The sequence below is a fragment of the Ruditapes philippinarum genome, unplaced genomic scaffold (assembly GCF_026571515.1).
Source record: "Ruditapes philippinarum isolate M1 unplaced genomic scaffold, ASM2657151v2 ctg1303_1_1_1_1, whole genome shotgun sequence".
Lineage (NCBI taxonomy): Eukaryota > Metazoa > Mollusca > Bivalvia > Venerida > Veneridae > Ruditapes > Ruditapes philippinarum.
The window spans coordinates 95871-116642 of record NW_026851680.1 but is presented as its reverse complement, the minus strand read 5'-3'; the positions used below and the strand labels follow the sequence as shown (position 1 = coordinate 116642).

General features: G+C 33.5%; 2 protein-coding genes across 2 annotated transcripts; one reads left to right on the top strand and one right to left on the bottom strand.

The window, feature by feature from the left end:
- Window positions 1-1798: 1798 nt before the first annotated feature.
- Window positions 1799-19002, top strand: LOC132736589 (ran-specific GTPase-activating protein-like). Its single transcript, XM_060723748.1, has 6 exons — window positions 1799-1939; window positions 8546-8646; window positions 10871-11028; window positions 11778-11906; window positions 13655-13735; window positions 18519-19002. Exons 1-6 carry the CDS (start codon window positions 1916-1918, stop codon window positions 18746-18748), a joined length of 723 nt encoding a protein of 240 aa, XP_060579731.1. The 5' UTR covers window positions 1799-1915; the 3' UTR covers window positions 18749-19002.
- LOC132736598 (THAP domain-containing protein 6-like) lies at window positions 4990-6369 on the bottom strand. The gene is made up of 2 exons (XM_060723759.1): window positions 5959-6369; window positions 4990-5743 (listed from the first exon to the last, which is right to left on the bottom strand). Exons 1-2 carry the CDS (start codon window positions 6158-6160, stop codon window positions 5538-5540), a joined length of 408 nt encoding a protein of 135 aa, XP_060579742.1. The 5' UTR covers window positions 6161-6369; the 3' UTR covers window positions 4990-5537.
- Window positions 19003-20772: the final 1770 nt, after the last annotated feature.

The window sequence follows — 20772 nt, the reverse complement described above, 5'->3', positions numbered from 1 at the left end:
TTCACAAATCTTATAAGTGTGCATGTATAAATATCTTATAATGTGAGTCAATATTGACCGTATCATGCTGAAATATTTCACAAATACAGTTGAGAGACATGGTATGATATTCCATTTATTTAATTTCATAACAAACACGAATTTAACATGCATGTCAAAGAAAAGTGATTGCGCGTAAAAAGTTAATGTCGCAAAATTATGCCATCTGTGATCTTTATTCTTAATCAACGTATGCCAACGTTGACTTTAATAACAACGTGGCAGTTTGATTTATCGTACATACATTTAATTTTGTGCTATATTTGAGTCTTAAAAAATCTTGGCTCGTTACGATGGTCTGTGCAATCCACAAGGAAGTTCGGCAACTCTGTTTTCACTAACAATGTGTTCATTAATGTTTATCTCAGCGCCGATCATAACCGATAAGATGAGCTTCAAACTTATATTTTATTAATGTTTTAAGAACAACATATGATTGCAGTTTCTTCAGGATATCTTACAAACACACGTCCAGGGCACCAACAATCTTTCTGAACATTAAACATTAATGTAATGGAATATCACCAAAATATCTTAAATGTGATAGAAGCTTTACGGTGTGAACTGAACCACCTCTTAAGACGTTTTGGTACTGTGCCACAAACTATCGTCTACGAATATGCGAAAATTGTCCAATATTGAATAAATCTATCCCAATATTTAAAAAAAAGACTGGGTCAAATCCATGCGACAACGCTGCAAGGTTGAAATTAACAGTCAAGGTGGGCATACGATATTTGAATAATTTCTAATGAGCATTTATTTTGCGACATTGGCTAATAACGCATTATCACATTTATTGGGCATGTTCAATAGATATATAATATCATATCTCTCAAATGTATTTGATGAAAATTTCTGCATGATCATACCAAAAATGGCACACATAATTATATTATACCATTTATACGTGCACACTTATAGAGATCCTGGAAATTGACAAGTTCATGAATATAGTTTTTAAGAAAAGCCGGGATCGTATTAAAACATAAAAGATATCCCGGGAATTGACCACTTCAAGAATATAGTTTTCAGAAAAGCCGGGATCGTATTTGACGTACAGATAATGAGTAAATTCTCATTCGGTCTATTGGCAATAGTCGTAAGTATCACTAGACACATTTCATGTTTCAATCTTTATTAAATATGTGTTGGGTCATGAACTGGGCATATTTATAATATATGTACAGTTCTTTTTCGATTCAGAAATAAATCGCCCAAAAGTGGCGTTCATACTTAAAAAAAATATTCATTTAAGAAATTCATATATGTTTATAAGTTAAACATTTTATTTTTATCGATCCATGGAACTTGGTTACTTGTTATAAATAGTACTATATAACTTATGTTTTATATTTGTATTCATTTTTCGCAGCGTGAAAGCCTTCTACTGTATATCATGTAAAAAAACAACACGATTGTCCAAGACATTTGTTAAATAGCAGATAAATCAGCAATTTTCTATAGTATTTTACACACCTTTTACTTAAAATAAGCATGTCAAGTCGAGTTTGTATTTACAATAATGTATAATACACAACCATAAAGGTCGCGAAATTTTTTTGTTTGTCCTACTTACTGTATAAAGGTATAAGAGATTCCGAGAAAAGCCGGGATCGTATAAGATCTCATTACCTCTCCAATAATTTACCATCGATGAATGCGTATCTGCTTGTACGACAAGTTAAATCAACGCCTAAACTGTGCATATTGAAATATATAGTAGTATTGTAGATGGAAAAAAATTAGTGATGTTATTTTCCCCATCTTTTCCATAGTGGCTTCATACCTAAATTGGCGGATTTACGGAACCGGAAGTGACATTATTTCGAAAATATTAAAATAATTGTGAAAATCTAAATCAATCAATCCGATCATGTCTGCCGAAGAGAAAAACTCGGTAAAATATTAAATCTTTGATTCCATTGCCTGATATTGTGTTGGCATTTTCTTTCCGTTTGGTATATACATCTGATAAAACATTCACAATAAACCGGTGAAAATGTACAATTTTTAAATGCCGCTTATATTCCAAAATATTGTTTCGATTGCGTAATTTCCATGTAAATAGGTAATTATTCCTCCAGTCACAAAAACACCTTGAAACTACTTAGTGCATGGAATACTTTTGTAGCCCAATGGGGGCAATAAAGATAGAGTTCTCTCAGACTGACCAGTATTGTTTCCCTTAAAAATTTAAGGGGGTTTTTTTAAAAAATACTCTTTTTCTGTTATTTCCCGTTAATACCATGATAGAAAACGTAAAGTTAACAGGGTTTGGGGGAAAACAAAAAAATTTCTCATTATTTTGGAATTGGAGTTTTTCGTAAATTTTTGAAAAAAAACTTAAAAAAAGGGGTTTCGGTTTTTCAGGTAAAAAAGGAGGATCAAAAAAAGAAAGGTAAAACTGCTTTAAAACTCATTAAAACTGCTATATTTTTACACACCAACAGTCATTATTCATTATTCTTATGCATGTATTATATAGGTCAGTCAGGAAGGTAGATGCTTAGATACAGTATACCATTACTTAGAATTGTACTGCCCAAGGGTGTCTAGATTAGAGTAACTGATAAGATTTATTCATAACTATCTGCCTTTTATTACATCTATACTGAGATGTGTATTTGTTTATCTGTAATATCCAGATTCATTTAGGGTTTTATAATGGTAATGGAAGAAAATGCACTTTCACACCTTCACCTGCACATCCATATTGTTAACATTATGATAAATGATTTTGTATCATTTTGTATTTTTTACAGACTAGAGGCATATGATAGAAATCAAGATTTTCGAGGAGAAGTAGTGATTTTACCAGAACCTCTAGATCCAGACTGGCCGGGTGATGGATTTCACCAATTACAACTTGAACATCAAATCCATCTGCCTAAACTAACAAAAGAGCAAATAGATGGATACTTTAAATACAGGATGGCAGATGACAACGAACAGATCTCAGATCTTAAAGCTCTACAAAAAGGTAAAAAAATGTATGAGAGTCAAAAGATATATGCCTGCAGTATTAATGTAAAAGCACCATCCATATTTTTCACTGGATTTGTTGGAGGCTGCTATGCGTAAAAAACTAACGTACAACTACAAAATTAGGATAGACAAAGATAATGGTGAAGTACTAAACAGTCACTGTGAATGTCCATCTGGCAAGGGTGGTCCGCATGGCACGTGCAAGCACATAGCAGCTGTGCTTTATATGTTGCTTTGATTTTGTACAAAGCGGATCTGACCCCAAAAGTTCAACAGTCCTGCACAGAAATGTTACAAACTTTTCCATAAGCCCAAGAAACAATATGCTGGAACACCTGTAAAAGCAAAAGACATCCCAAACACCTCAAGAAAATGTAAGCTGTGACGGACCCAAGGCCACCGGAATATCGAAATATTGAAGGCTATGAAGATCATGTAAGGAGTACAGTTTTTGAATTACTGTGCAAACACATCAAAGGACATTACAATGAAGTATATGTGGGAAAGGGCTGATTTGCAAGCAGCTGCAAAATGATCATAATTACTTGGATCTACCTGTCACAGAACACTGGGTTGACAATTCCTATGTATGCTCAGATAGCACCATTAAAGAGTTGGAAAAGAAAAAACGCGAAAACAAGCAGACTGTAAGAGATGGAAGGAAGAAAGATTGTGGAGGAAACAGCTTCTCGTTTTGGTGAGGTATGTAAAGCTTACAGCACGAAAGGAACATGAAGTAAACTTGTAACTCTTTCATGAAGACCAAGCCCTTTGGCAAAAAAAGCAAAAAATTAAATGGAAAACTTATGAATCAAAGGGGATTAAAAGGGTTTCCAAATCAAAATCAGGATTTAAATTTCAGAAGTTTGGTCCTTTTTTTTTTTAAAATGAAAAGACCATAAAATAGCACCCATGGGCCTGATGGTCTAAATAGGTATTGATGCCTTATTTTTTGAGTTTAAAACCCAATACACCAAAGAGAAAAATATGAAGCACCGGGAAAAATTTAAATTCCATTTTTAAAGGGGATCGGATGGAGAAAGAATTAAAGCAAAAAAGAAAATTATTTTATTTAAAAAGTTAAAGGGAAAAACAACTTTAATTAATTTTTGGGCAAAGACAATGTGAAAATTTAAATTGTTTACACAATTCCAAAGCCCATTCTCATAAGGAAAAATGAGGGCCAAAGAATCTTTTGAGCTTTTAGTTGTTCCCAAAATTTTAAAGTTTTTCTATGAAAGAAATTTCGTAAATTTATATAGTGTTTAAACTTTTAATTTTTTCAGTGTGAAAGAAAACAAATTTAAAACATTTCCCTTTAAATTTAAAAAAGGGTTTGCCATTGAAAGAAAAATTTGATTTAGAAAATTTTTAAATTTTATGAAAAAAATAATTTTTTTTGACGAAGGGAAATGAATAGAAAAAAAACCAAAAAATTTTTTTGGGAAATTTTGTCTTAAATTTTTTTTAGAATTTAAAAATTAAATTTAAAATTATTAAAAATTTATAATTAAATTCTAAACCTTCCAAAAATACAGGGGGGTTTAAAAAATTTGGTAATTGAAGCATAAAAATGCCTATCCTTTGGGAACCTTTTTTTTAAACCCTTTTTATCATTGGAAGTTCAGAACTTAGTATTTTAAAGTTTTCGCAAGACCAATGACTCTTTCAACATGTATACGTTTGAACGCAATGCGTCTGTCCTTCACGACTGTCTCTGGTTCAAGCTGTGATTTTCCTGCCAGCATAGTAGGTGTATTGACCTTACATCCTTATTTGCAAATAAATCTTGCACCATTATCCCCCGGTCTGCCATAATGCTGTCTTTTTTATTAAAAAGGTCTTTCTTACAAAGATCTGAACGCTCTATTATTTGTCTGTCGCTAGCTGTTCCCGCATAAGAATCACTGACAAATGTAACTAAACCTCTTGGTGAAACACCAATCATAGTTTTTGAGGGTATTTTTATGTTTATATGATGAAAACGTCGAGCTTTGAGCTGAAACATTTGATGGTTTCTGTATTGGGACCTCTGTTGCATCAAGGATGACACGTGTTGTTGAATGTTTCCTCTTAAAATCCTCGGGCATATATTGTGTAATAATATCTCTTGTAGGCCATGTATTTATTTCCTTTAGTTGACAATACATAAAGTTTATCCATGTTTCAATCACCTTCGAAATAGTCGGTTGACTCACACAGAAAAATAGGCTAAGTTCATAGTCTTCCTTATTTAGACGAAGTTTCATTAATGTTAAAAACAATTGGTTTTTTTGGTTCTATCTTTTGACACTTATAATTTAAATGGTTTACAGCTGGTCCTAACACATGAAAAAACATCATGAAATGGCCATAGTCATCAAATCCAGTATAATATTTGACTGCATTAGGGTTGTCTTTATAATTTTCTATTGAATATTGTCCACTTTTGTCAGTTAATATTTCACATTGTACTTGGGTACTTGCAAATTGATCACTATCACTGGCAATGGTTGCTATTTTATTTTCTGTTATAATTTCAATCTCATTGCATAAATTGGATATATCTGGGTCACTAAGGTGGACACAGGTATGCTTGAGCGTGTACATGTTGAAGTACGTTTTTCATATCTTTTCTTCCTGTTCAAATCAGCTTCATATTTGGCTACAGGGGTCTTTGTCATGCGTTCATGAAACACTGATGGCACTGCACCTCTTATCAGCCTTTTTCGTTTCCCTGAAAGATAAAATTGTTATATATACATAGTATAAATCATAGAAAGATTTACTCACACTATTCAACTAAAATATACTGATTTATTTTAATAAAATATTACTTACATTGTACATTATATGTTATAGTACATGCACGTGTACTACATGTTCTTATTACCAACGCACCACAACATATATAGAAATACAAGTATATTATCAACACCAATGTTTAATTACCTTCTGCAGTTGTTGTATAATCCTCTGGTAGAAAATGTTTATGACACACAACATCATGCTTTGATGGTTCCCATAACTTTGTCTTATTTCCTGATACAGCCTTCTTTACTGCAACTCTCCACTTGTCTCTTAAAACTTTGTCTTTTGGAAAATGCAATCCACCAAAGCTCTTACATAAAGGTACACAGCAATACTGCACCATTTTCAGATTGTATGTTATAAAACATTCACCTCTAGAATAATATCAACAAAGCACATTCATTAACCAAATACACAAATCAACCTTGGAATTTAGCATTGAAAAGCTATATAAACCTATGTTGTAAACACTGATAAGCGGTCAGCAGAGAGAATTTACTATGCCCTCTAAATACTACTTCCGCTGTAGAGAAAAGCAGCTTATTGCCCCCATTGGTACTTGATTCGCCAATAATCGTTCTTTTTCTTGAAAATTATGGGGGTGCTAGGCTTCCAATGTTCAGCTTCTCATTGTAGGAATCTACAGCATGTCAGATTTAGAAAAAACAGAATGTTCCTGATGTTTCACCTGGGAGAAGAGGGCATATTTGACATAAACTTATTTATTTCCAAACTCTACTAAACAGAACCGTGGGAGCACTTTAGAATCGGTCCCCAGCAAAATCCATGTACAAAAATCCTAACGCTCTAACACTAACCCTAGAAGTAATCCAAGTGGGTTTAAGAGAGATGTTATTCAGTCACTAACAAAAACAAATTTTAGCTTGTAACGATATTTGAAGGTGTGTATCATATTTTATCGGATGTAGTTCTGGCTTCCAAAACTTTATTTTTGTTTTTCATCTGATGCGGCATTAAAGTTTTGGATTAGACCAGTTACCAAACCTAACTTAAATAACATCCGTTGATGTTACCTTATTTTTCATTTGAAAATACCCTTGTCCCAATTAATTCTAGTGCATTTTGCGATAAAACAATTATTTCAATATCAAGGTTGTTCACAAGCCAGGAAATCCTGAGGGTCATTTTGACTAAATTTTACTGACAATAATGCAAATCCCCATGATTTTAACAAAATTTGACCCTCCAGTTAAAATCCTGAGGGTCAAATCAGGCCTTTTTTTTTGGAAATTAGAAGGGTTAAAGAGTCATTTCAAGGGTCAAACGGGCACCCTGATATCGTTCTATACCAATTAAAGTATCAAAATATTAATACCGTCATTAAAATTGCCTATTTAATTGTAAAACATCAATTACGCCGACTGCAGTCAGCCATGACATTTAGGTGCCATGAGAGACCTTGTATGACGTCATTCACGGGAACTGATCAGAATAGAGTTGTGTACTATATTAATTTAGAACATCTTTGTTGACATGCTTTCGATTTTTTTATTCAAGATAATGTTTTTATTTATTTTCATTAATTTTTTAGTACTTAAATATGACTTTATTGAATACAAAAGTCAGTAAATCACCTTTTTTAATATCTTTAAAAAAAGTAATAAATTTATAAAAATATTTGAAGCACATGGGTTTGTAAAGGTCAATCTTGTAATCACGTGGTCAAACATTTTGGCAATATGGCGGCCAAGTGCCGAAATTTTTACCTGTCGGAAACTATTAGGTAGTTTATGTTCCTAATAAGATTTTTATTTGTCCATCCTTGGCTTATCAACAGGTTATATAAACTTTTAGCAAGGTTTGCTTCAATACTTCATGGCATGTTCAATGAATGAATACGAGCGTGTCAGATTCCTGGCACGATTATTGGTGGAATTTCCCTATGGGGTAATCTTCAGTGTTCACGTCATGTCATAGTATATAAACGGGTATGCTGAAGACCTGAAGCTATATCGGATGCTGAATATCGATGATTTATCGATATTGCGATATTCAATGACAGCCCTAACTAATATACAAGAAAGGAAATTCAAGTAAACTTATACGATATGATTAATCATTATTATTAATACAATTTGTTAAATATTAAAAATATTTTTAAAAAAATACATGCGTATTATAATGTTAGGATATATATGACAGTGTTTCCATTTGAAAGTAGGGGTGTAACAATACAGCAAAAACCGTATTGCAATATATTGCCATTTTGCTGAAGCGTATTGCAATATATTGCAATACGTATTGTCATGTATATGTTTCGATGTAAAGATGGAGTAACATTCATATATAATTATTATATGTATATATTTCTAGTAGAAACTTAATAAAAATGTAAGGAATAAATAGAAAGTAAAGTGTCACACAATTTGATAAACAAAACTAGTCGCGTGTGACCTTTCACATCTGGGCCGCTTATGTAAATTATGCGGCCGCTTATTGACTTTTAAGTGTACTAGTTGTCGGATACTTTTATCTTATGTTGGCGCCAACAAAATTCGCCAATTAAAGATTTTATGTGAAATTTGTACAAAATTAGAAGGCAATTAATTGAAAATTATGATTTTTATAAAATACCGGTTTTCCAAAAATTGTACCACGGTACGAAATTTATTTTTTCATATTGCAATATATCGGTATACCGGTAAACCGTTACACCCTTATTTGAAAGCCCATGCTTGGTATTGGCTAATGAATCTGTGTGTTTCAGGAAGAGGTTGAGTCACCTGAAATACATTTTGAACCTATTGTTCAGCTACCTGCTGTGGAGTTACCCACACTAGAAGAAGAGGAGGAGGAAATTATACACATGTATGTTGATTACATTTTTCTGATGTTTTTAATTTTACTTGTATTCATTGAACTTAAAAATAGTGACTCTGCAGGGCCGGCAAAATCAATTGTCCATATTGCCCAGGTTGTCCCACAGCCAAGACAAGTGAAAATTTTCAAGAATTAACTATGGTAATATCATACGGACAAGTAAGTCAAAATCAGATTTTGCCGGCCCTGTCAAGACTTACTGATTGATCAAAGAGAATTCAACATCGCCGATAAAATCTTAATTCCCAAATAGTAAATACTTAGCGATGTAAAGAGCAGAGATTGTATCCGCCCATATGACGACCGCTAATTATCATTATCCAATCAGAGCGTCGCTTTATACTACCCTTCTACCTGTAAGCGAAGCGATAGACCGCCTACTCTAAACAGTAAATAATGAGAGCATCGGCCCGAAACGGTATAATTGTGTGATAGTTTTGCGAGTTTAATACGGGATTTGGCGATAATTATACATTGTTTTTTCCCCGATTATCTAAACACGTGCAATCTTCCCTAATTGATATACACGATGCACTTCGATGGTGGGTTTTTAACCCGAGTAAAGGCGATGAGCAATGGATTTTTCACGGCTATCACAATACTGTTAGTCAATTAGAAATAATCAATTTCATTAATGATCAGCGACCGGATTAAAAACTTAATCATACTTTTGAATGATTTCAGTCTGTAAACATCAATTTTTACTGTAAAATTGTTATGTCGCTCACGTCATGGCTACAAGGCGAAATGCCGAAACAGAGCAGTAAGAAAGTTACTGATTCTGATAGTTACACGTACGCGAAAATTTAAGAAAGCCAATTCGCAAAAATCTTGCGATTGGTATGTTGTAGACAGTGGGGGCGTTTGGCATTGTTCTCTTTGTAGAAATGCCAAATTTGACACAGTTTACGCACGTGGGCAAGACATCCCGACTAAACTACATTGTCATATCGGTCGTATATCATGTAACGTATATAACAACAAAATTTGTCAGGAAAGAAGTGTTCTTATTGTTTCAATATATATATTTGTTTTAATGTCGTAAATATGACGCTCAGATTAAGATTTATCAATATTGTAAATTTTAAAAAGCATTATTTATAAAGATATTACCAAATTTAACATTTCATGAAAATAAAGGGAGGTAATTAGAAATTAATTTTGTACAATTTCTCAGTCAATTTTTTCAATAAGAAATGAATGTATGTAATTTTAGTGATCAAATATAATGTGCACAAATGTTTGCAGTACATATTTTACATATTCTTTGATGTTTGAAAATTGTTTTATAAGCATAATTATATGCATATAAAAGTGACATTACAACATTCATTTTATCATCATATCTTTTCTTACACATTATCAACAAATGTACATAAAAATATATAAACACATATTTAGAGGAAGCTTATAAATAGCTGATCAATAGATCTATATCAAAAATAATTTTTTATATTCATATTTGCAGCACAAAAACATTTAGATGCCATTGCCAGATCTACTACTAATTAATCTACTTTTAATTAATACTACTATTAATCAATCTACTATTAATTAATAAACTGGAGAAATATTATAAGTGATGTTATTATTTTGTGTTTATATTATAATTAAAGGATGCATAGCCATGCATGTTAATGCATACACATTGGGTTGTTTCCCTTCTCCCTAATTTTCGCGAGGAAGTCACTTCTCCCTAAAATTTCCCCCCAGGATGAGCCCTGTTATTTCACAAAATTTGGTTACATTAAAATACCATGAAGCACACATTTTGCTGTTTCTTCCATAGATAAAAGGATTAAATAGATAAATTTGACACAAAAAAAACGGTAGGGTCGGCGTATATTATTAGGTAGGGTTGGGTGATCCGAACAAAACAATTTTTTTTTAGGCCTAAGTAAAAAAATACACCTACAAATGAGTCAACTATCTAACCAGACTACATATTGTAGTGCTGTTTTTTCTGCACACAAAATAGTGAAAAATAATGCAGGACTTCAGGGTTTACTTTACCAGAATTTCAGAATGATAACAATCACTGACTTTGCTGATAGATGGGTAATTTATTTCACAAAATTTGGTTACATTAAAATACCATGAAGCACACATTTTGCTGTTTCTTCCATAGATAAAAGGATTAAATAGATAAAAAAGGCATTAAGTCACATAAGAAATTGAATGAAATATATAATATATTTGAATTTTCATTCAGGAGAGCAAAGCTGTTTAGATTTGACCAATCAGATGAACCAGCTCAATGGAAGGAAAGGGGTACAGGGACAGTGAAGTTGTTACGTCACAAGAAATCCAATCTTGTAAGAGTGTTAATGAGAAGAGACCAGACTCTGAAACTTTGTGCCAATCATTATGGTAAACTTCTAATATATCTTTGATTGAATCACTAACTAAAGAGTAAATTAATATTTTTTTTTTTTTTTTTTGTGAAAACTGTGATGAGCCTTGGGGGACATAGGCTTAATCATTCTGTAGGCATGTGAGGTAATATGTACGTTTTCATAATTTATAATGGCACCATAAGTTTACCAGCTTTTTGTGCCCCACTATAAGGGTATTTAGATTTATGATCAGCAAACTTAACAGGAATAATGATCAACATCACTGTAGAGCTGTGCACCTAAGGTTTTGCATGCATGCAGATTTTTTCAGTTTTGTTATGAGTTATTGCCCTTGACTAATCATAAATTTGCAATTTTCAACTTGTTCAAAAAAAGTATTTGACCTGTAAGCCTGAAGGTTAAAAAGAATGTTGGTCAGCACATGCACTTATGCACCTTGTGGTTGCTTGTGAATTTATTCAGTATTTGTAAAGTTCTTGCCCTTGACAAGTAAAATGTTTTAGGTTTTCAACTTGTCACTTTGTAATGTATCATTCATCAGTTTTGTGTTGTTTTGTTTTTGTTTTTTTTTATTAAAGGATGGCAAGGACTGGCTATATGTCATAAATACTTCAATCTATAATTCTCACATGAAAAATTAATTTTCTTTCGAAATGTAATGTATCATTTATACAACAGTTAATGTTTGTCTTTCATTTAAAAACAGTTTTCGGTGTGTTGAATTATTAACTTAGTAATTTAGGTTTATTTTCAATTTTACAGTACAGCCAGAAATGGAGTTAAAGCCTAACTGTGGAAGTGACAGGGCTTGGGTATGGACAACGACAGCGGATTTCTCAGATGGTGAAGCCAGCTCAGAACTTTTAGCAATTAGATTTGCTAATGCAGAAAGTATGTAGTACAGTATATGACTGTTTAAGTTACTATTCAAGTTAATTGCCTTTCTGATATATTTAGTTTATAATTTGTGGTTAAGCGGTTAAGTTCGTTCGGCATCAAACCAATTCTACTTAATTGCTGTGGGTTCAGATCCTGAATACAATGATTTGTAAAATGAAGTAGAAATCTGTGTACTTCTGACATCTGGTGATAACAAAAGCTTTGAAAGTTGTAAGTTAAATGAAATTAAATAACCTGTGAAACTCTATCTGATTCTCGATATGAACTTCCTCACAAATCCATGAATATAACCAGTAGCTAATGTATGGTCAGTAGTTTTAAACAGGCACTTGCTAATGCCTGAAGAAATGCAGAGGTCTATAAATGAAAGCTGGAAAGTCCTCATATGACTTTAACAATTATCTGTAAAGATCTGTTATGTCTTTTGACCTTTGAAGTCTTTGGTGATGTTTTACCAATGCTTTAAGATTGGTGTAAGAAAGAACAACATAAATCTTAAACACCATGATCATAATCAAGGTTTTATTAAAGTTCTATATTTGTTTTCAAAGAGGTTACAAATATTACAGAGATCTGCCAAGAATTTGAAAGTACTGGGCCCTGGGCCCACTTGGTCTGAAAATGATGGGCCATTTTTAGCTAAGTATGGGCCTTGGGGAAAATAAGTAAACGTTGACCAAAATAACTGTTAAAAAGTTTGAAGATAATTGAATTTCCCTGGTAATAAAACTTAAATCATATTTTATGACAAGTGGTTCACTTATAATTCAGTACTTAACCAATAATTAAAAATTATGCCTACATGGTAACTTTCTAACTAATATTAATTGCAGGCAAAATATTTTTTAAATGGCTGCTCAAAAATTTGATATGCAAATTTAGTCACATAATTTCTGGTTCTTACTTGTAATGTCTTATATTGTGCATTATCCATTTAATTGTTCCTACTTTGCAAATGTCCCTTACCACTGTATATTGACGAATTTTATTGCCCCTTGTATGCCTCTGTGCAGACAGCATACATCAAAGACATTTGCCGACAGACCTTTTGATCATGAAAAAAGTCATGCACAATGTTTCTCTGATTGGTTAATCACCCTGTCAAGCATTCTGATGACGAAATATACATCTTTTTTTACACTTCATCAGCCAAAACTTGCGTGAACTTGAGTGACCTTAGGGTTGATCAAGTTGAACACCTGTCAGATTATACTGTAACTTACAGCATTTCTTAAAATAGCAACACTTTTTTTTCAGTTACCGATAATTATTTCAAATATTAAGTAGTTGTATAATTTGTTTGTTTGTTTTATTGGATTAAATTTACGGTAGTAGAAATGAGTATCTGTGTGGGAAAGGGATTATGAGGAGAAATGCGGTAAGTAGATAACATGGACAAAAGCTATAGGGGAATGGATAAACTCAAGAATATGCGTAATTACAGAAGCATGGCTAACATGTTGCTGTTGGTACCAGTTTTGACTGGATGACTAAATAACCCAGCAGACAGTTTTGTTTTCTTATAAGTCTGGCACAGATTTTAGATGCGCCCATGGCCCTTTGCTGCCGATTTTCCTGCGCCATTCTCATTTTTTTAGCGCCAATGGCGCAAAATCGCGTCCACGGCAGATCTCTGATTATATTTTATTGATATAACTTGCATGCTAATAGCAAAGCATAAATGTTTCTTAATTGAAACTAGCACAGTTTGTACATATATATTGTTGTTAAAATTTCAGATGCTCAGAAGTGGAAGGAAAAGTTTACTGAAGCTCAGCAGATAATGAGGAAGGCTATACCGAGTCATAATGATTCCATTAGTAAGATTTCTGTCCATATTTAGTTTAATGATTATATTTACAGTACTGGACACGCGAAACCCGCAAAAGTCGCGTTATGCCGCGAGTGTAGCCTATGTCGCGACGGGACACTTCGCGGTAAAACATCGCCGCGTGCAAGTTCGCCGAATTTCGTGGCGGGTCACGAAAAATCGCCGCGATGTATCGCCGTAATTTACGGCGAATCTTCAGCAATAATTGTATTAGAAAGTACTACTTGGTCCTTAATTCCCGTGATCTTTAATTTTGAAAACTTTAAAAAAATCTTGTAAACGTCTTGTATATTTATAAATATTTAGCATTTGAACATGTACAGCGTATACATTTTGTATATTAAAACAAAGCAATCAGGTGCTGGTGAAAATTAGTTAACAATAAAACGAGATTGAAATTACAAAAGGTAATTGGTACTACATCAAAGAACGCACGATAACAAATTGTCCAATTGTTATTTTGATAATAATACAAATGTAATTAAAATCCATTGTTTACTTTCGCACATATTCTATTTTTAGAACAATGCAAAGCGACATTTAGCACCGATTCACAGGTGTAACTAATTATTACGTCTTATACGCTAATTATGATTGTTGAAAATTGTAAAAGTTTTATCACTTAAATTGACATTCTTTACCTTCAATTTCACGAGTAAAAAATGCCAGGTGCATGAGTAGGTGATGAGAAATGTAAATAAAATATCACAATCAAAATGCACTTACGATTAATAATATGTCAATAATTGACACAATCAATATCCAACATTTTTTTTACTTGAGCAATAATTAAACATGTGTAATCATTCCTTGACAAAAAGAAATGACAGTTTTTTTTTCTGATATATAAAAAAGAGGTGAAAGTCAATCGAGTGTCGGCATTTCTTTGATGATTCGGCAACAACTACAGGTGTGTAAACATCAAAGATTCACAGATTCTTCAGAAGAGCCGACCAGTCATTTGTCAGAGGTCATTTCGTGTGTAAATTTTGTATTTATTATTTAACAATGGAAACATTATATTCCTTTTATTTATGGATGCTTCTTTTTGCGCGAGTGTTTTTGTGTCTTTTAGCGCTATGGAATTTCAACAATCGGCGATAATTTTCGGTAACTAACAATTAAATATTTTAACATTTTTAAAACAGGGGTGCAAATATCCGCCATTCAGAAATTATAGCAGACAAATCTTGCGTGTGTTATTTTTTACAAACGTGTAATAAATTGAGTAATGATCACCCGAGAGAACGAAATGTCCCGGTGATCCATTACATTTAGAAATGAACAAGTTAATGTCGTATCAATTATGTATCTTTTTATGTAACTAAATATCTTTTTACACATATATTATATTTATATCTCTACTTTAAACTCAATATGTACCCCCCCCCCCCCTAAAAATAGTTTTACACGTGTACATGCACACTATTTACCTGCAGATGGAGCCGCATACTTGTACTGCGTCGCATTTATACATTGAGGTCATGATTCCGCCATTCACGGAAAGTTTTTAACGGTGTTATTTGATTTCGCCGTGGTTATTTATATCAAAGATAAATAGAGAAAGGGCATTTTAGCAAATTACAAGATTTTCTTGATACAACTTCATGTAGATCTACTAATTAATTTTCGTACTTGTACATGTATATCTGGTTTCAAGTTCACAGACTACACTTATAAATAGATCTACATTTATTATACAAATGAACATGTATTATTTCCCGCGAATCGCGGCAAATGTTCACGGCAAAATCGCCGCGAGTTGAATTCGCGGCGATTGTCTCAAGTTGCCGCGAATTCGCTCGCGTTATAAAGCATGAGAGTTCGCCGCGAATACGCGAATTGTGCGGGTTTCGCGTGTCCAGTACTGTATATAATAGGAAAAGCTATCCTATTCACCTGGGAATTAGCGTCATTATTTTGGTTAAGTAATTTGTGTGATCATAATTATTTCCTTTACCTTTAAAGGTGCTTTTTGGAAACTTTAAATACCATCTCCACTTTAATACTCTTGTCAATGATTTTGACAAAGTTCACCCCCTCCCCCCTTCGACTTAAAATCTAGATAAAGTTTTTTCATACAACCCCACTTATTTCCTTTCCTATACCCTTTAACATATTGCTTTGAAAATTTGTATACTTTAATATGACCATTATACCCACTTTGACGCAAGAGGACATAACTCTGTCAAGGACTTAACAAAATTATACTCATTTCTTGATGTACAATTTCTGTATAGTTTTTTTGTATCACCCAACTTTTTTCCTTAATCCTTCGAGATGTTGAAAATGTGCATACTTGTTAGTGACCATCATTCCCATCTCCAGGCAAGAGGGTATAACTCTTGTCATGGTATTTTTAATATTTTACAAAAATGGCCCTTTTGTGACTCAGAATTTTGGTTAAGTTTTTGGTACCACTCCACTTACTTCCTACACTCTATGGAGTATTGCTTTGAAACTTTGTATACTTTAAGTGACCTCCATCCCAACTTCCAGACAAGAGAACATAACATTGTCAAGGTTTATAAGAAATTTATGCCTCTTTTCAACTTAAAATTTTGGTTAAGTTTTTCATACCACCTTATGTATACCCTATACTCTTAAAGGTATTTCTTTGAAAATTTGTGTTCTTTTTAATAGCCATCATCCTTAACTTCCAGGCAAGTACTTATAAAGATTGAGTGCATTGTCTTTCTAACAACTATTGTTAATATCCTTTGCACTGCAAGCTTGTTGCAGGTGGCTTAGGACTAGGGTGTCGAGAGCCTTGTGGTCGGTCAGGTACCGGCCTGTTATAACTTCCATCTCTAAAGCTTCAAACGAAGGCTATTACTAAGATTCAAGATTTAACATATAATTGAAGTCTAGTCACAGAGCAGTACACTGTCCATTAATATTTATCCAGGTTTTCCGAAGGAAAAAACTGGTTATTAGATTGAGGTATGTCGGCGGGCGGATGGGCTGGCGGGCGGGCGTTAACAATTTCTTCTGTGCGCAACTCCTTCTACATTTCTCAACGGATTTTGACTAAACTTTCACAGAAGCTTTGTCATCAAGTGCCCTGGCGCATATTGTCGGGGTTTTGCGATTGGATAATATTTGACCTAATTATGGCCCTTTGTTTTTTTTCCTTATATAGAATATATAGTGAAAAATTTCTTCTGTGCGCAACTTCTACATTTTTCAACAGATTTTGACCAAACTTTCACAGAAGCTTTGTCATCAAGTGGCCTGGGGCATATTGTCCGGATTTTGCTATTGGATAATATTTGACCTAATTATGGCCCTTTGTTTTTTTTCCTTATATAGAATATATAGTGAACAATTTCTTCTGTGCTGAACTCCTACATTTCTCTACGGATTTTGACCATGCTGAACTCCTCCTACATTTCTCTACGGATTTTGACCAAACTTTCACAGAAGCTTTGTCATCAAGTGGCCTGGGGCATATTGTCGGGGTTTTGCGATTGGATAATATTTGACCTAATTATGGCCCTTTGTTTCTTTTCCTTATATAGAATATATAGTGAACAATTTCTTCTGTGCTGAACTCCTCCTACATTTCTCAACGGATTTTGACCAAACTTTCACAGAAGCTTTGTAAGCAAGTGCCCTGGTGCATATTGTCAGGGTTTTGTGATTGGATAATATTTGACCTAATTATGGCCCTTTGTTTTTTTTCCTTATACAGAATTATCAATATATAGTGAACAAATTCTTCTGTGCTGAACTCGTTCTACATTTCTCAATGGATTTTGTTCAAACTTTCACAGAAGCTTTGTCATCAAGTGCTCTGGCGCATATTGTCGGGGTTTTGTGATTAGATAATTTTTAGCTCGACTATTCGATAAGAATAAGTAGAGCTATTGCAGTCACCCGAGCGTCGGCGTAACCACTTATGTTAAAGTTTTTGTAATAGTTCAAATATTTTCAAAGTCCATAGACATATGGCTTTGAAACTTTGCACACTTGTTCACCATCATGACCCCAACCTGTAGACAGGAGGAGGTAACTCTATCAAGCATTTTGACAGAATTATGCCCCTTTTTCGACTTAGAATTTACGTTAAATTTTTTGTAATAGTTCAAATATTTTCAAAGTCCATTGACATATGGCTTTGAAACTTTGCACACTTGTTCAACATCATGACTCCAACCTGTAAACAGGAGGAGGTAACTGTATCAAGCATTTTTTTTACTGTCAAGCACTAAGAATAGTCGAGCGTTGCTGTCCTACCGACAGCTCTTGTTTACCTAATTATGGCCCTTTGTTTTTTTTCCTTATATAGAATATATAGTGAACAACTTCTTCTGTGGCAATTCCTCCTACATTATTCATGTTTTACATGGCTTGTTGCTTGTATTTGTATTTCAAATACAACATATTTATCTACAATGCTGATAATTGAAAACCTGGTTTCATGGCATTGCCATGTTTCTTGTTTAAATTTTATCCTTAGAAGTACTGTTCAGCCTCAAATTAACGTTAAGAGTTTAATGGTGTCAGTGTGCAGGGCTCTTGTTTGGTAAAGTTTAGGGCCAAATATTGGCCCCATTCCCCCATTATGGGGGATGTCATGAACACACCTATATATCTGTAAGTTCCTTTTAAATTCTATTGAGATCCTGGGGTAGTTGATGATAATTAGTATTTACCATAAACAGCTCATTCAATCTGAGCCTACAGCATTTTTAATTTGGCTGTGTTTCCAGTTAGATAGAAACACTGTAAAAATTAAAATGCTGTACAATATAAATTTTCTCTTTTAGGCAAAGAAGCAAACACTAGTGTAGATAATGGTAAAGAAAACACTGAGGAAACAAAAGCATCAGGGGATAAGGAGGAGAATAAATCTGACGAAACAGACAAATCGGACAAGGAGACTGATTCTGTTGCTGACAAATTAACGAACTTAACTGTGAAAGAAAACGGTGATAAGGCAAAAGACAGTGAAGAGAAAACAATAGAGAATAAGACAGAAAATGAAGAAAAGAGTTAAAGAAAAACTAGGATATGTAATTTAGGTGAAAATGCTGTTTCGTCACTCTGAGACACATACAAGAGGTTGTTCAGGAAATGTTATCTGGTCTATTTATAAACAAAATACAGCTTTTGTATTGAAGCTGTATTGATACATTTTTAGATGTTAAATGAAATGCCTGCATTATGCATTACACGACAGTCTGTTTAACACAGTAGGGGGTATGTTTCTTGGTTTCTTTTTGCATGACAAGGACTGTATTATTAGAAAAGTTGAATGTTTTCTGTCTTGAAAAGGACAACTATATGCACTTGAAGAAAGCAATGAGAGCATTGAGCAATTAATCTGTCATTACTGAAAAGTTATAGGAAAATTAGGCATTATGATTAAGCTGAAGTGTGTAATAGATCTTTCCTACTTTGAATATCAGAACATTTCATTTAAATTTAATGGATTCCCATATCAAAATACAAAAATTGAGCTACCAACAAAATCTTGATCAGACTGCACATATGTTCAGGCTAGCCTGGTTCTATACTGGTGACAAAGGCTAGTTACTTTCAGTCCAGCAGGATAAAAGTTAGAAATCTGTGCTATATGTCTTAAAATGGCATGATGCTCATTATTTTGCTTTCAAGATAAATGGAATTAGTAGTATATTTCAAAAGATTGGCTATTATAATCAAGGTCGGCAAAATCTGATTCTACTCCAATTTATTGAAGCATTTTTTTGGCCAAATGGCATATGGTACTCTTCAAGTAGATTTTTGAAAAATATTACTTTTTGGTACAGGCAGTAGGACAACCTGTGCAATACCAATAATTAATATTTATTTTACCACCCCTGATTATGACTGACCAATAATAGATAATGGCACAATATAATTGATAATGAAAAATGTTTATGGCACAATATAAAAACTTAACTAAATTATAAAAAGACTCCCTCGTTAACAATATATTCTGAATGATGTTTGTAGAAATTTCGGTTAGTCATGTGAATTAATTGATAAGTAAATTGTAAATTTGACCATAATAATGGCAAAATGTCAAGTTGTTTTGTTTTTAGCTCACCTGACCACGAAGTGGTCATGGTGAGGTATAGTGATGGGGCTATGTCCGGCGTCCGTCGTCGTGCGTTGTGCGTCGTGCGTTGTGCGTCGTTCGTCGTCAACAATTGGGTTGTTAACAGTCTAGCAGTCACAGTTTTGATTGGATCATCATCAAACTTTGTCAGAATGTTTGTCTCAATGAAATACAGATCGAGTTCGAAGATGGGTTATCTCGGGTCAAAAACTAGGTCACAGGAGCTAAAATTAGAAAAAGCTTGTTAACACTCTAGAGGCTGCAGTTTTCATCCAAATATTCTGGAAATTTGTCAGGAAGGTTGTTTTGATGATATCTAGGTCAAGTTCGAAGATGGGTCATCTCTGGTCAAAAACTAGGTCACGAGCTAAAAATAGAAAAAGCTTGTTAACACTCTAATAATTGGGTTGTTAACAGTCTAGCAGTCACAGTTTTGATTGGATCATCATCAAACTTTGTCAGAATGTTTGTCTCAATGAAATACAGATCGAGTTCGAAGATGGGTTATCTCGGGTCAAAAACTAGGTCACAGGAGCTAAAAATAGAAAAAGCTTGTTAACACTCTAGAGGCTGCAGTTTTCATCCAAATATTCTGGAAATTTGTTAGGAAGGTTGTTTTGATGATATCTAGGTCAAGTTCGAAGATGGGTCATCTCTGGTCAAAAACTAGGTCACAAGCTAAAAATAGAAAAAGCTTGTTAACACTCTAATAATTGGGTTGTTAACAGTCTAGCAGTCACAGTTTTGATTGGATCATCATCAAACTTTGTCAGAATGTTTGTCTCAATGAAATACAGATCGAGTTCGAAGATGGGTTATCTCGGGTCAAAAACTAGGTCACAGGAGCTAAAAATAGAAAAAGCTTGTTAACACTCTAGAGGCTGCAGTTTTCATACAAATATTCTGGAAATTTGTCAGGAAGGTTGTTTTAATGATATCTAGGTCAAGTTCGAAGA